This window comes from Otolemur garnettii, unplaced genomic scaffold, assembly GCF_000181295.1.
Source record: "Otolemur garnettii isolate 467f Iridium unplaced genomic scaffold, OtoGar3 scaffold00011, whole genome shotgun sequence".
Taxonomy (NCBI): Eukaryota; Metazoa; Chordata; class Mammalia; order Primates; family Galagidae; genus Otolemur; species Otolemur garnettii.
In genome coordinates this window covers 30,304,452-30,319,707 of record NW_003852406.1, presented here as the reverse complement: position 1 = coordinate 30,319,707, position 15,256 = coordinate 30,304,452, and the positions used below count along the sequence as shown (strand labels likewise).

The window sequence follows — 15,256 nt, the reverse complement described above, 5'->3', positions numbered from 1 at the left end:
ATACACGGACCCTGCTACCTAATACACGGACCATGCTACCTAATACACGGACCCTGCTACCTAATACACGGACCATGCTACCTAATACACGGACCATGCTACCTAATACACAGCCAGTTCAGACACTGTTGGCCAGTCTCCAGCTGACGGTCTCCAGCTGGCGGTCTCCACCACCTACACTTGTTCAGATGCCCCGGGGGAGGTGAGGTGCTCCTGGGGATGGTGGCCTGCCTGCCTGGAAGAGGAGCCTCCGGCTGGCCCTCTCCACCACCTACACTGGGAAAATCAAAGCAGGGAAGACCATGCAACTCAGGGAAGTGAGCCTGAGACTGTGAGCGAGGGGAGACCAAGGCCAGGACAGCAGTGTAACAGCAGTGTAACAGCAGTGTAACGTCCTACTGATCTCAATTGCCAAGGCTCAGCACCTGTTGTTTCCTTTTGTTTTTTAACTTCTGCTGTTGCTACAGTGTTGTGCAGCCAGTAAAAGTGAACAAAATCTGTGTTATTATCATCATCATTGTGGTGACTCGTCAGAGTAAGTGATAACTCTGCCTTCTCTAAGGCACAATTATCTACAAATGAAGATCAGTAAAAGAGCAGCCCTGAATGAGGCCGTAGCTGGCTCCCGGTCTCTGGCCTGTCCCCTTCCCAACCTTCTTGAAGAAGAAATCTCCCCCTTATTGCCTTCCACCATGCCTGGCCCTGATGGTGGCCCTGGCGGCCTTGAGGGAAGAGGCTTACTGGGGCTCCTAAGAGTGTGTAGACCAGGAGGACCCCACCTGCTCCCCTCAAGGCCCTGGCTCTGTGCCCCAGCACACCAGCATGGAGCAGCTCTCCATACTCAACCCCACCCAGCACCCCCCAGCTGGCTTACCTGCAGCATTCACCTGGGCATCCTTTGCCTTCTCTGGGGCTGAGAGCTCAAGAGCACGGCTTAGGGACTCTTTGGAGAGTGTCTGCCCATCAGTCAGGGAGCTGGCGGGGGACCGGAAAAAACATTTCATTAGAACGTGATCCAACACATCTCTCAGTACCCCAGGGTGACACTGGTATCTTGGCCTCCTGCGGACTCTTTGGGGACCACCCACAGAGGGGGCCCCAGTGAGAGTTGAGAGTCACGGGAGAAGACCTCAGCAGACCCTGCCCCCCTAGCCTCTCCCTGCAGGCTCTGAGGGCTCAGAAGAAAGAGAAATGGAGTCTGGGTGTGCACTATGTGAGTTTGCTGTGTGACTCTTGTGCAAGTTCAGGCCTCTCTCTGAGCCTCAGTGTCCCCATCTGGAAAAGGAAGGCGTTAGGGCCTGGTGCTAGAAGATTCTAGGTACCAGTCCCTCAGAGAGCAGGCTTTCAGGGTAGGGAGGCGCCCCAGCTCCTTACCCCTCCCCCACCAGTCTTCCACCATATGTAGAAACTCAAAATGGAGCTGTGGGTGTCCGAGGGCTTTCAGGGGTCCTAAGCAGGTCCCCAGATGAGAGTGTCTCCTTTCCCACAGTGCCTATGGGTGCACCCCTGTCTGTTCACCACGTGGAGAGAATGGGCATGTGACCAAGGAGACCTGGGGCTCAGTGCCATCTACTTTCATCCATGGCGCAGATCCCCTTGCTTCCCAGGCTTGTGGACCTGCATAAAGGGTCTATTCTTTTGGCCATCCCAGGGGTTACTGGGCTTCCATTATTATCTCAGCCTGACTCACCCCTCAGCAACACTTTTCCTCAGGGTTCATCTGTCCAACCTCAACCTCCTGGGTGGCTGGGCAGATGGATTTAAGTACATGCTCAGGACACTACCGGGCCGCAGGCTCACATAAGCCAGGGACACCTTTCACAGTCATCAGTTATGTAAACAGAGCCCACTGGAGTGGCTCAGTGGGCAACCTGTGCAGCAGGTCATGGCAGCCCCGATGGGAGAACCCTGGCTCCAGGGAGTTCTGTCTGCTGTCAGGTGGGGCTAGCCCTATCCTGCCCAGTCCCCAGGAAGCCGGGCCAATTACCTGCTTCTCACATTCAGCCTTACTCCTTGCCAGCATTGCAGGTTCCGAACAAAACTAAGTTTGTAAACACACCCAGGCCCACTTGGCGGCCGTCTGCTTAAGAACCTGGGATAGGTTTTAAAGCAAAAGACATCAAGAAGTTATAAAGGGAGAGGGATAAGGAGAAAGGGAATGAGTCGGGGTGGAGCTAGCCCCTTGTTTGGGAATTTTGTGAGCAAGTCCTGGGCCACAGGGCTGGAGCAGCCCTTCTGTTGCTACGGTGATCTGTTCTGGGGAGGTTGTGGAAGGACTAAAAAGATGACAAAGCATGGTTCCGTGGTGAGGCCTACTGTCCCGGGCAGGGGCTACAGAGTTCCTGAATGCTGTGGAACTTGTCCTGCTGATTTGGGGCATGAGTTATAGCCACTATTCTCTGTAGGCGTCAGGTAGAAGCTGCCGACATTTGGGGACAAAGAAGACTGTAATGTTATAGTTGGCCCCTGAGCCTGGCCTTAGGCAGTGAGAAGGCAAATAAGGACTTGAACACAACGAGGCTCAGGGTCCTGACTGTTCGAGTCCGGGGGAGGAATGTGAACGTGGCTAAGGTCCATGTCCCATTGCTCAGAGCTGACCAGCCTTTGCAGTCCCCAGCTGGTCGTCCACCCACACACGGGGCAGGGCCATCCTTAGCTATAATCTCCCTGCATCTTAACTGCTCCCTCACAAACAAGTCTGTTTGTAAATCCCCACCATCAAAAGGAACAGGCAGCATTTTTCCCTGCTAATAAAATCTGTGTAAACTGGCTCTGGTTTTAAAATAGCTAAACAAAGACTAAATGAAAAGACAGCACCTAAGGAAGCCGAGGGCCAAGCGTCCTCACCATGATTAGAACTTTCTGTTTATAGGGACAATGAGGCTGCTGGAAGCCCCTTCCCCCTCTGGGTGGGTGCCTTCTCCGGGGAGTGGGCACCCACTGCAGCGTGGAGGTTCTTGTTGCTCAATGTTCTCATCCAGTGACCCTGTTCTCTCCTCCTGCCTTTCTTCAGTGAGAGGGTGGCGCTAGCCCCCTACAGGTCCTGGTTTGTCCAGCACACCTCACTATCCTTGTGGCTGGCTGATGGGGGCTTATTCAACTCTCTAAAGCTCCTGCTTACAGATTTTTGAGCACCTGATCAAGAGGATGTCCAAACCAAAGTGAGTTAAGCTTGCTCTTTTTATTTGCTAAACCTTTGAGATTTAGTCCCTCTAAGGAGCTGTCATCTGAAATAGAATATCCTAAGCCTCCCTGGAACTTTTTTCCTGTTCACTCAGGATTGTTACTAGTAGTAGACTTTACCAGTCTGGCTTATAACGTGAAAGAGAGTCGAACTGCACCACTGCGAGGGCCGTCTGCCCTCTTCCTCTTGGCGGCTATCTTACACCTTATTGTTGTAGGTAATCCTCTCCTGTATTACTAACAGTTACATCTTGCCACTGTCAGGGCGCTGGCTTCTAGCACCTCCCTACTACTCTGCTGTTTCTTTTTTGGATAGAACAGAAAACAAAACATCCAAGCTTGATAGACTTACAGGTTGAATCAGACAAGATATCCCCAAATGGAACCTATTATGTTTTGCTCAAAGAAAGGTACCTGAAGTTTGGGGAGCAAACCCTATTCTGATGCCTGAAAAGCTTCTTGGGGCCTTTTGATTCTTGCTGTTATTCTGGGCAGCAAAGGCGGCTGGTGAATGGTCCCAACAGGTGAGGTGATACTACGGTCATGATCACAATGAGTCTGTGGATCCACAGTAGTCTGTAGATTAGACTACTGTCATGATTACAACATATTATTCCTGTAATTCTAGAAAAATGGTACTTGTCCTGGAATGCAATACTCCAGAAGTTGGTAGAACCCGAGGTAGAAGTCACCTAACATAAGAGAATGACAATGATGGTGGGAGAATGGCCAGGTGAGGCTGACGTGCCTCTGCCTGTAACTCAGATTCCTAGGAGGAACCCAAAGGGCCTTCACATGAGCACATGGTAAGCGCACTGCCTTTCTCCTCTTTCACAAGACACACGCACAACTCCATTAGCACCTACCCAATAGCAAGGGAGCAAGAAAACCAAAGGCATGTTGGAGCAAACACCACGATGTGAGGGGTGGGGGGCAGGGGAGCCTTGAGAGTCTGCATGGCGTCCTTCCCTGAACTGGTAACTGTCAGAGGGACCTGTCTAAGCACAGAGCCTCCTCCCAAGCCTCCTGTAGTGCCCCCTTCAGGAAGTCCTCCATTTCTCAACACCCTCTCACTCTCACGGCCCTTGGACACTCAGGCCACATGTGGCTTGGGAAACTCCCCGAGAGACACGGTCACCCCTGATTCAGCCTAGTCCTCTGGCCCTGAGTATTCACCACTGAAGCTCAGAAAATATTGGTTGTTACTAGTGTATGCCACATAAATCGAAGGGGGCTCCCATTTCCCAGCTGTGAACACCTCATAGGGGAGGATCCATTTCTTATTTATTTCTGTTGCCCTCAGCAGCCAGGACACAGTTCTGTATGCAGCAGGTGCTCACTGAATGCTTTCTTGAAATGGCACGCATTGAAGCTCACCAGAGTTTGTCTGCCTGGGTTCCTAGCTGTGTGACTGTGGCCAAGTTGCTATATCTCTCTGAGCCTCAGTTTCCTGCCTGTGTTCTGACTACGAAGGAGAAAATGACACATGGAAGTGCTTAGTACATGCGTAGTTAGTGCTCATCATTACTGTGGGTGGGTTCTTGTGGGTCTTTTGGGGAGTACGAAGATCCTTTGGTGAGATGGGGAGGATGACTGAGTGGGTGAAACCCTAAGCCCCAGCTGTGGACCCAGCTGCTATGTCAACTATTCTCCCTGGGAGCCGGGCTGGGGGCCGGGAGGTGGGAGGAGGTGGGATCCTTGTTCCTTACACGGTCCTCAGGATGCAGCTGGCAGACCTGAGCAGAAGCACCTTTGGCATGGTACCTGTGGGGTAGCTGCACCCCGAGAGCTCACCCGGGAGTAAGCAAGAGCCTCAGAGGACGTGTCACGGCGTCCCCCCAGGAGAGCCACAGCAGGCCCCACAAGGCCTAGCTCCACCAAACCGCCCTGCAACAGAGACACAGCATGAGTCACAGCCCTGCAGCATGGCGGGGCAAGGGGGTAGCAGCCCTCCTTCCTGGCCATGACTCATCAGCCCCTGGGGTTGGCACCTGACTGTGATCTGCTGCCTGTCAGTTCCCAGCCTCAGAGGGAGCAGGCAGCCATGCACCTCACAGGAGGCAGCTGCTCCGGAGCCCTGGTCTCTGTGCCTTAGAACCAATCACCTACCAGGATGAGCAGATACATCAATTTCCAGAACTCTTGCTTTGCAAAGACTTCTGACTACCCTCACCACCCTCCTAGAAGAACTTTCTTCCAAAGGATGGAGAATGTTCTTAATGGAGGGTGTTACCTAAATGTTTCTCCGTATTCTAAAACCCCAGACAAGGAGACCAGCTAGTGCCTTCTCCAAACCCTGTTGTGCTGGTCACTCAGGCCTGTCCCTGTGCACAGCCTGTGCTCCTGATGATTTCAACGTCGTCTGCAGCACTGATCTCACGCTGGCCTGCGTTACCCCACACACGGCCCCCACATCCCTGCTTCTCTTTAGTCTCCTTGGCCTGCCTCATCTCAGAAACCAGGCCTCTGGCAACTCCCCCCTGACTCCTAGTTCTCTGCCCAAAGACCCCCCAGAGGACCCATGGCAGAGGGCAGCCTAGTAGGGCCTGGCTGCCCTGGATGCTCACCGTCCTCCTTGCAACTGGCAGGTATAGGGCTCAGCATTTCTTTTGCTCCTACAGTCCAGGCATGGTGAGTATGAGAGCCAGTGGCTGTGGGTGCCCCAGGTTCTAGGTGATGAGACAGTTGGGCTGGGCATAAGTGGGGACCCGCCCCAGCCCGCCCTGGGGCTGCCGGTGAGGTGTGGCCCCAGATACCTCTGACCCACATGGCACAGGCCCCAGCTGCCCACCTGTGTGGCTCTTACATAACAGAGCAGGCGGCAGGAGAGGCACCTTGCCGGTGTGGGTAGGAGAGGCTGTCTGTTGGCTGTTGGGAGACAGTTCTGACACTGGGCTGAGACAGGAAGTTTGACTTTTTTGTTTTCTTTTGTTTTTATTTTCTTTGCTAAGTGTGTATATTATGCCAAGTGCTTTATCTTCCTGGCTCCTTGCAGCCTTCCATGGCCCGGCTGTGTATATTTCTTCATAATGGCATTTTCCAGAAGGAAGCCCAGAGGGGTCTGGACTTGCTCAGTATTACCAGTCCAGGAAGAGGCAGAGCTAGGATTTTTAACCCAGGTCTACAGCTGGCTCTAAAGCCAGAACACCATGAACTCTTACAGGATGAAGCTCAACCAGTCACACCATCTCCTCCCTGTCCCACCTCCGGAGAACCCCTGCTCCATGGTAACAAATATCCCTGAACTTTGTCCTCTGCCTCCTAGCATTCCCCACCCACCTTCTCTGCCACTGGAGCCTAGCAGCTTAGTGAAAGCCAAATCTTCCTGCTTCCTGTAGAGCCCCTCTCCACCCACCTTGCTGCCTCCCCTCCCCTCCCACCACCCCAGAGCTTCCTGGGGTTCTTTGGAGGTGCTCTGCCCATCTCTCAGCCCCCTTTCCCCCCTTGGGGAGCCCACTGTCCCCTTCACCTTTAATTGTCACCTTTTGAGTTGCAGCTCCCAAATCCCAAGCTGTCTCTGGGGTGAGAGGGGGTGGGTGAGGTGAAAAACTGGAGGCAGCTTTAACTGTTGTTGGGGGACGTTTTAAGCCCCAATTTTAAAGCCAAAGGGCAGGGCACTGAAGCAGTGATGAGGATGGGGTTTGTTTGAAGGCCCTCCACCTAGGCAGATGGCAAATGACTGTCACATTGCTACACTAAGCTGGGAGGTCAATGCCAGCTTTCAGCTTCAAGAGCATTCTGCCCTTCAGCAAAGTCCACGTCCACAAAGGGCTCTTCTCCCAGAGATGTTTGCCCAGTGCTGGTCCTAAGCCTCTCATGGGAGGGGCTCTGTGCTCAGATGCTCTCTTGCTCTTTCAGGTTCCCACAGGACTCTGGAAGCCCAAGCTGTGTCAACAACACCACCCCAGTGAAAGGAATTCACTCCTCTGTCCGTAAGAGCTAAAGATGGAGTTGTTTTTCTCCTTGTCCCACTGTCCTGGTGACAGTAAAGATTGGTGGCGTGGACACTGGTTCTTGATGTGGCAGTGGGATGGCAGTAAAAACGCCCCCACTTCAAAGCTAGCAGGAGCCCCATCCCCCCGGGCAGCTTCATGGCCACACTCTGGATATAGAGTTTCCAAAGTGATGAGGTTTGAAAACCTCCACAAGGGAAATGGAAATCAAAATCACAACCAGGTATCACTTAACTGCAGCGAGAAATGGCTCTTATCAAAAAGTCCTAAAATAACAAGTGCTGGCATGGATGCAGAGAGAAGGGAACACTCACGCATAGTTGATGGGAAGCAAACACATATAGCCTCTAAGGAAAGAAGTACGGAGATTCCTCAAAGAATAAAAGTGGACCTACCATCTCATCCAGCAATTCCATTACCGGGTATTTATTTACCCGAAGGAAAAAAGGACATTTTATCTTATAGACTTGCACTCAAATGTTTAGAGCAGCACAATTCACAATCGCAAGGATGTGCAAACAAACCAAGTGCCCATCAATACACGAGTGGATTAATAAAATGTGGCATTTGTATACCATTCAGCCATTTAAAAAATGGCAATGTAGCATCTTTTGTAATAACCTGGATGGACCTGGAGTCCATTCTTTTAAGCAAGGTACTGGAAGAATGGAAAAACAAACACCGCATATACTCAATACTGAACTGCAACTAGTCAATCCACTTAATTAGTACACATAGGAAATTAAGTAGGTGGGGGGGGAGGAGAGGTTGGGTAACTCACACCTCACCGGTATAATGCACACATTCTGGGTGAGGGACACACTTACAATTTTGGCCTGAAATGTACAAAACAAACCATGTAACCAAAATGTTTGTACCCCTGTAATATCCTGGAAAAGAACAACAACAACAAAAAACAAACAAACAAAAAAACCCGCTCAATAGTCACTCCAGAGTCAAGAGGGCTTGGGAAATGTATAATCTTCCCTTTCTGTCCTTTTGCAAAACCCACCAGCTGACCTCCTTGGCAGAGCCTCCTCCTCCAGGAAGCCCTCTGGGAGGGGCCTCAGCACTCATGCTTCTTCCTGAAGCTGATCTCTTAGTAGTTAGAGTCTGGATAGAACTTTTTTTTGGAGACAGAGTCTCACTATGTTGCCCTCAGTAGAGTGCTGTACTGTCACAGCTCACAGCAACCTCTGATTCTCTTGCCTCAGCCTCCCAAGTAGCTGGGACTACAGGCGCCCACCACAACACCTGGCTATTTTTGTTGTTGTTGCAGTTGTCATTATTGTTTAGCTGGCCGTGGGCTGGATTCAAACTACCAGCCTTGGCTGTAACCATTGTACTATGGGTGCAGAGCTGGTATTGCTTTTTTTTTTTTTAATATAACTATTTGCCACCAAATAAAAATATTAATTAAATCCTCCCTCCCAGAGTTGGAAATGCTTTCTTGCTGCCCCATTTGACAAGGATTCTCCTTCCATCTCTGCACACTGATTTAGCTCTTCCTTGTGCCAGATGCTGCGTGGACATGGCTTAGGGGTGAATAAAATGGACGTGGTCCCTGCATTAAAGGCTTACAGATGATGGGAACGATGGTCAATTAACAAAGAGGCATTCACCATGGGGCTGCTGGCCCGGCTGGGGGAGGTGGTGCAATGAAGTGAAAGGGAGAGAGTTGGTGAGGAGGGAAGGTCTGACTATTTTTTGTGAGGCAGAGGACAGGTGCCCAGGGACTATAGAGGAGGCTGGTACAGCCAGGAGCCAAGGCCCAGGTGACAGACCCAGGCTGTGGGTTCCCCAGCCTTGACCCCCAGCTCTTAGGGGTGGGGCCTTGTGCTGAGGCAGAGACCTGCATGGAACCCAGATACTCCTTCAGAAAGAGTGAGCGTGGGACAGGGTGGTTAAGTCATACTCCCCTGGAATCCATATTTGGAGCAGGCACCAGAGCCCTTAACTGAAGCTCTCAGTCCAAGGCCAACAGGGGTGTGTTTGCTGAGTGGCCTCCACCCTTGAAGGCTTGCCACAGCTTCACCTTGGCTCCTAGCTGGATGGGTGGGACAGTACCACCAGCCAGCTCACTTCTCACCCAATTGGCAGTGCCCAGAGTGTCCAACCCTGCCGAGCCAACTCCAACAGTTTGCCATGGATAAATATGTCAGACATCAAGTCCTCTGCAAAGACTGGAAGTAGTCTGTAAGCAGCCCAGTCATACCCAAGACAAAATTCTCTGGGCAGTGGGACCTCTGGCTTCTCACCCAACCTTTGTCTCTATTGTGTGACCATGGGCAAGTCTCTGCTTCTCTCTGGGACTACATTTCCTCAGAAGTCACAGATAAAGGGCCTTCCAGTTTTTTATTTGCAATTGGTCATTGAGTGAGGGGGTGCTGGGTTGGAACTCTGATGCACCAGGTAGAGACAGGTCTATAAGGTTGGTGGTTGTGAGCCTCCCAGGCCTGAGAGGACAGAGGAAAACCAGACAGGAATAATAAAAGTACTAGCTACTAACTAACACATACCTAGCACTTACCATGTGCCAGGCAATGTTCTATGTACCTTCTATGTATATCAAAATGTCCAATCCTGGCTCAGTGCCCATAGCACGGTGGTTATGGTGCTGGCCACATACACTGAGGCTGATGGGTTTGAACCCAGCCTGGGCCAGCTAAACAATGACAACTGTAACAAAAAGTAGCCAGGCGTTGTGGCGGGTGCCTGTAGTTCCAGCTACTTGGGAGGCTGAGGGGAGAGAATCACTTGAGCCCAAGAGTTTGAGGTTGCTGTAAGCTGTGGTGCCATGGCACTCTACCAAGGGTGACAAAAGGTAAACTCTGTCTCAAAAACAAACAAACAAAAAAACCAAATAAAATGTGCAATCCTCATAATAGTCCAATCTGGTACTATCACCATTCCTATTTTATAGATGAGGAAACTGGAATACAGAGACATTACAGGAATTGCCCAAGGTCTTTTGCTTAGCAGAGTCAGGATATAAACTCAGGAAGTAGGCTCCAGAGTTTATGCTCTTAGCCAACCAGCCACACCCCATAGTCTCAGGCCTTAGGGTAATTGGGGTGGGCAGGACAGGGACAAGGAGGGGAAGGTATAGAAAGTGAGGTGACCCAAGTTCCTCTAAATCCTTGCTTCCCTCCATTCATCATCAGATGCTTTTGAAGAATGTTGTATATAAGCAACATGGATACTGACAATTAAGTTTGTCAACTTGCCACTGTGCACTTGCACTGGCAGCACTGTACAAACAGTGGGCAATGTTTCATAACCTTGGTATATCAGTGTCTCACAGCTGTGTTCCTGTCCATGTGTGATGGTGTCAGGGCCAACAATGTGTCACAGTGTGACACAGCTGTGTCAATGTGTGATGGTGTCTTGCTTCAGTGGTATTCATTTCTGTTTTTTTGTGCGTGTGCCATTCCAAGAATGTCAGAGGTCAAATTAGAGCAACAAACAAACATTAAATTTCCTGTTTAACTGGGCAAGAGTGGAAGTGAAATCAGGGACATATTAGTCCAAGTTTATGCCATGAAGAAAACAGCAGTATACAAATGGATTAAATGTTTTCCTGCAGGAACAGAAAGCATCACTGATAAAGACAGGTCAGGGTGGCCAATAATGAGCACAACTGATGAAAACATTGCAAAAATATGTCAAATTGTGCATCAAAATTATTAGCTGACTGTGAGAAGCTTAGCAGATGAAGTTAACATCAATAGAGAAACAAAAAAATCTTAACTGAAAATCTTGGCATGAGAAAGGTCTACATCAGTTCACCTGGCACTGTCTGTGAGGGAGTTTTTATTGGCCCACTCTCCCTACTCACTTGATATGACTCCTAATGATTTTTTTCTTTATTAGAAGATATAGGAAATAATGAAAGGAGGACATTTTGATGACATTCAGGATATCAAAATTCATAAGACAATATCTCTGATGGCCATTCCAGAAAAAGAGTTCAAAAACTGCTTTGAAGGGTGGACTAGGTGCTGGCATCAGTGCACAGCTTCCCAAGGGGAGCACTTTGAAGGTGACCATAGTGACATTCAGCAATGAGGTATGCAGAACTTTTTCTAGGATGAGTTCATGAACTTAATTGTCATACCTTATATATTAAATCACAGTTAAGGCATTTTCTTTTGTTGTATTGATGACAAACACAGAGTACTGACAACTGGTGGTTTTGATCATCATGGGGAGGCAGTATAAAGCTCAGAGCTACCATAATTCCAGCCCTAAGCAAACACTACTAAAAAACTACTGTCTTCCCATCTCTATTTTTATTTGAAGCACCACAAGTGTGACTCTGGGCACATTCCTTCTCCTACTAGGGCCTCAGTTACCCCATCTGTAATGGAGTGGTGGTGGATAGAACAGCCTCTACGTCCTGGCTTTAATGAAAGGTAATTCTTCCTTCTACAGAGATGAGAAGAAGGATGAAAATGCCTATCCTCAGGCCCCAGAGGAACTTCATGGGATGGGGTAGGATGAAGCTGGGGGGTGGGGGGGCTTCCATCAGTGGGGCACTGTGTCCTGCAGTGTGCTGATTCTGGCTCATGTGGTCCCTGCCTTGGAGGAGCCCAGGGTCTAAAGAGGAGAATGAAGAACAGACACACACACAATCTGTACATGTGAGAGGCATCTGTGCGCGTGGCAGGCAAAGGGGTCATGCATGGGAGCACACAGCAGCAGGAGGCTAGTCTTCTGGGGAACTTTATTTCACTTTGGCACTTAGTATGTGCCAGGCACTGTTCCAATTGCTTTTATATGTTTTAACTCATTTAATTATCAAGTAGTACTGAATTCTAACTCCCATTTTATGAGGAAATGGAAGCATAGAGAGATGAAGTAACTTGCTGAGGGTTATACAGTTAATAAAGAGAACAGCTGAGATTCAAATCTAGGTATGCTGACTTCAGATTTCATGTTATTAACTACTGCATGCACTGCCTAAAACTGGGCAAGGCTCTGTGAGGTCTCTGGCACCTGATCACACACCTATGCAACATAAGATTTCCCAGGGAGCAATTTCCTAGAAAGACAGAACACTGTGCCTAAGACACTAGTTAAATGTACATGTATATTTAAATTTTTTAAATCAGCATACTACTGACACCCTTCAACATATCATTCATGATATCCAGCATACAACAAAGAATAAGTAGACACCTGAAACAGTAGGAAAATGTGAGCCAAGATTAAAAAAAAAAGCAGTCAATACAAACTTTGATATGAGACAGATATTAGAATAAGCATACAAAGAGTTTAAAGAAGCTATTGACATATGGTTAAGAATTTAAAGAAAAAATTATATCTAATTGATGAACAAATGGAGAATCTCAACATAAAAATGGAAAGTATAAGAAGAGTACAATCTCTAAAATGAAGAATTCACTAGATGGCTTAACAGCAGATTGGAAACTGAACAAAATGTTAGTGAACTTGAAAACAAAATAATAGAAATTCAAATAGAATTCAAAGGGTAGAGAGAAGAAATATTTTAACATTGAACAGCATAAAACATTGTTGAAAGAAATTAAGGAAGACCTAAATAAACAAGAAGATAGCTCAGGATCCATAGACTCTCCAGTGGTATCATTCTCCAAATGTATCCATAGGTCAACACTGCTCCTATCAAAATCTTACCTGGCTTCTTTGTAGAAATCGACAAGCTAGTCCTAAAATTTATATGAAAATTCAAGAGACCTAGGGTAGCTGAAACAGTATTGAAAAAGAGAAAAGTTGGAGGATTTGCACTTTCTGATTTCAAAATACATTGAAAACCTGCAGTAATTGAGATGAGGTACTTGCATGGGGATAGATGTATAGATGATTGGAATGGAGTTAAGAATTCAGAAATCAAATGCACATTAACAGTGAATTTATATTAAACTGATTTTCAATAAGAGTGCCAAGACAATACAGTGGGGGTGATCTTTTCAACAAATGATGTTGGGATAACTGGATATCTACATAAAAACAAAATGAAGTTGGACTCCTTCCACACCACACACACAAAATTAATTCAAATGTATCAAAAATATAAATGTAAAAGCTAAAACTGTAAAAATACTAGGAGAAAATATGGGTAAATATTTGTGATTTTTGTCTTAGGCAAAGATTATCTTAGATATGACACTGGAAGCACAAACAACAATAACAAAACCCCAGATATATTGTACTTCATCAAAATTAAAACTTGTTATTCTTCAAGAGACACCATCAGGAAAGTGAAAAATTAACCCATAGAATGGGAAAAGATATTTGCAAATCATAGATGTGATGAGGGAATTGTATGTAGAATATACAAACAATGCTTAAAACTCAGTAATACTCAATAAGACAAACAATCCATTTAAAACTGGGCAAAGGATTTGAATAGTTTCTTCAAAGAGGATATGGAAATGCGGAACAAGAAGACTGAAAAATGCTCAACATCTTTAGCCATCAGGAAATGCAAATCAAAACCACAATAACACTTGACGGCTGTTCAGATAGTTGCAATAAAAAAGACAACAATAGCGTTGGTTGGGATGTGGAGAAATCGGAACCCTCATACACTGCTTGTGGGAATGTAGACTTTGGAAAACAATCTGGCAGTTCCTGAGAAGGTTATGCCATGAGTTACTATACGACCCAACAATTCCACCCCTAGGTATATCCCCAAGAGAAATGAAAACAGTTTGCAGGAAAACTTGCACATAAATGTTCACAACAGCATTATTCATAATAGCTCCAAGTGAAAGCGACCCAATGTTCATCAACTGATGAATGGATAAACAGAGAGTGTGTGTGTGTGTGTGTGTGTGTGTGTATTATACTATTTGACCGTCAAAACAATGAAGTACTGATACAGAAGTACTCTACAAGGAACCAAGGCAATTTAACACGAGAAAAAATTATTTTCAACAAGTGACATTGGAATAACTGGATAAATATGCAAGAAAAAGAAAATATTAATTTGAGACGGATTATAGACCTAAATGTAAAAGTTCAAACTATACAAATTCTAGTAGAACACATAGGAAAATATATTTATGACCCTGGAATAGCAAAGATTTCTTAAAGAGGGCACAATAGCACCATAGAAGAAAAAAGTTAGGTAAATTTGACTTTATTAAGAAAAAAAAATTTGATTATGAAAAACACCATTAAGAAAATGAAGATAAGCCACAAAGTAGGAGAAAATATTTATAATATATATATCTAACAAAGGGTTGATATCCAGAATATATGAAGAATTCATATCATACTGTATCAACAGTGTAATGAAAGGATTAAGGATCCAGTTACAAAATGGGCTGAAGTTTTGAATAGATATCTTACAAAATGAGACACAGAAGTGGCCAATATGCTCCACATCCCTGACCCTCAAGGAAATTAGAATTGAGACGCACGAGATATTACCCTTCACCCACCAGAATGACATGAAGAAGAGTAACCAAATACACTTGCTGACAGAGATGTGCAGATGGAACTACCACTTTGGCCAACTTCTGGTGGATTCCTTTCCACATACACTTATCTTCTGACCCAGTAATTCTATTCTTACGGATTTACCCAAGAAAATGAGGATACATGTCTACAAAAAACTTCGTATAGAGTTTCGTAGTTTTATTCATAAAATCCTCAAATGGGAAACAGCTCAACTACCAGCCGACATGACCGTAGGTAAACAAACTGTGGGATAGCCCCACAGTGAAATTCTGCTCCATAGCACAAACGATGAACTTCCCAAACATGCTGCAACACAAGTGAATGTCACACACACAATGGTGAGTGCAAAGAGCCAGACGCAGAAAAGTATGTTCAAGACTTTCCAGAACAGTGGCTTTTTAAAACAGTGGTTGCTTACAGGAGAGTAGGGGTGGAGATGGACACGGGAAACTTCTGGGTGATGAGAATGTTCTGTATTTTGACTGGGTTGTTGATTATATGAGTGGAGACCGGTGTTTTTCTTTTTCTTTCTTTCTTTCTTTCTTTTTTTATTTTTTTGAGACAAAGCCTCAAGCTGTCACCCTGGGTGGAGTGCTGTGGCATCACAGCTCACAGCAACCTCCAACTCCTGGGCTCAAGCGATTCTCCTGCCTCCGCCTCCCAAGTAGCTG

General features: G+C 46.9%; 1 protein-coding gene across 2 annotated transcripts in view; it reads right to left on the bottom strand.

Moving 5' to 3' along the window:
• ACSBG1 (acyl-CoA synthetase bubblegum family member 1) overlaps positions 1-15,256 on the bottom strand; it is a 55,829-nt gene that overhangs the window by 34,714 nt on the left and 5,859 nt on the right. For both annotated transcript variants that reach the window (XM_012801925.2, XM_012801924.2), the window contains exon 2: positions 875-975. In XM_012801925.2, coding sequence (XP_012657379.1) covers positions 875-975 — 101 coding nt within the window. The remainder of the gene's footprint in view (positions 1-874; positions 976-15,256) is intronic.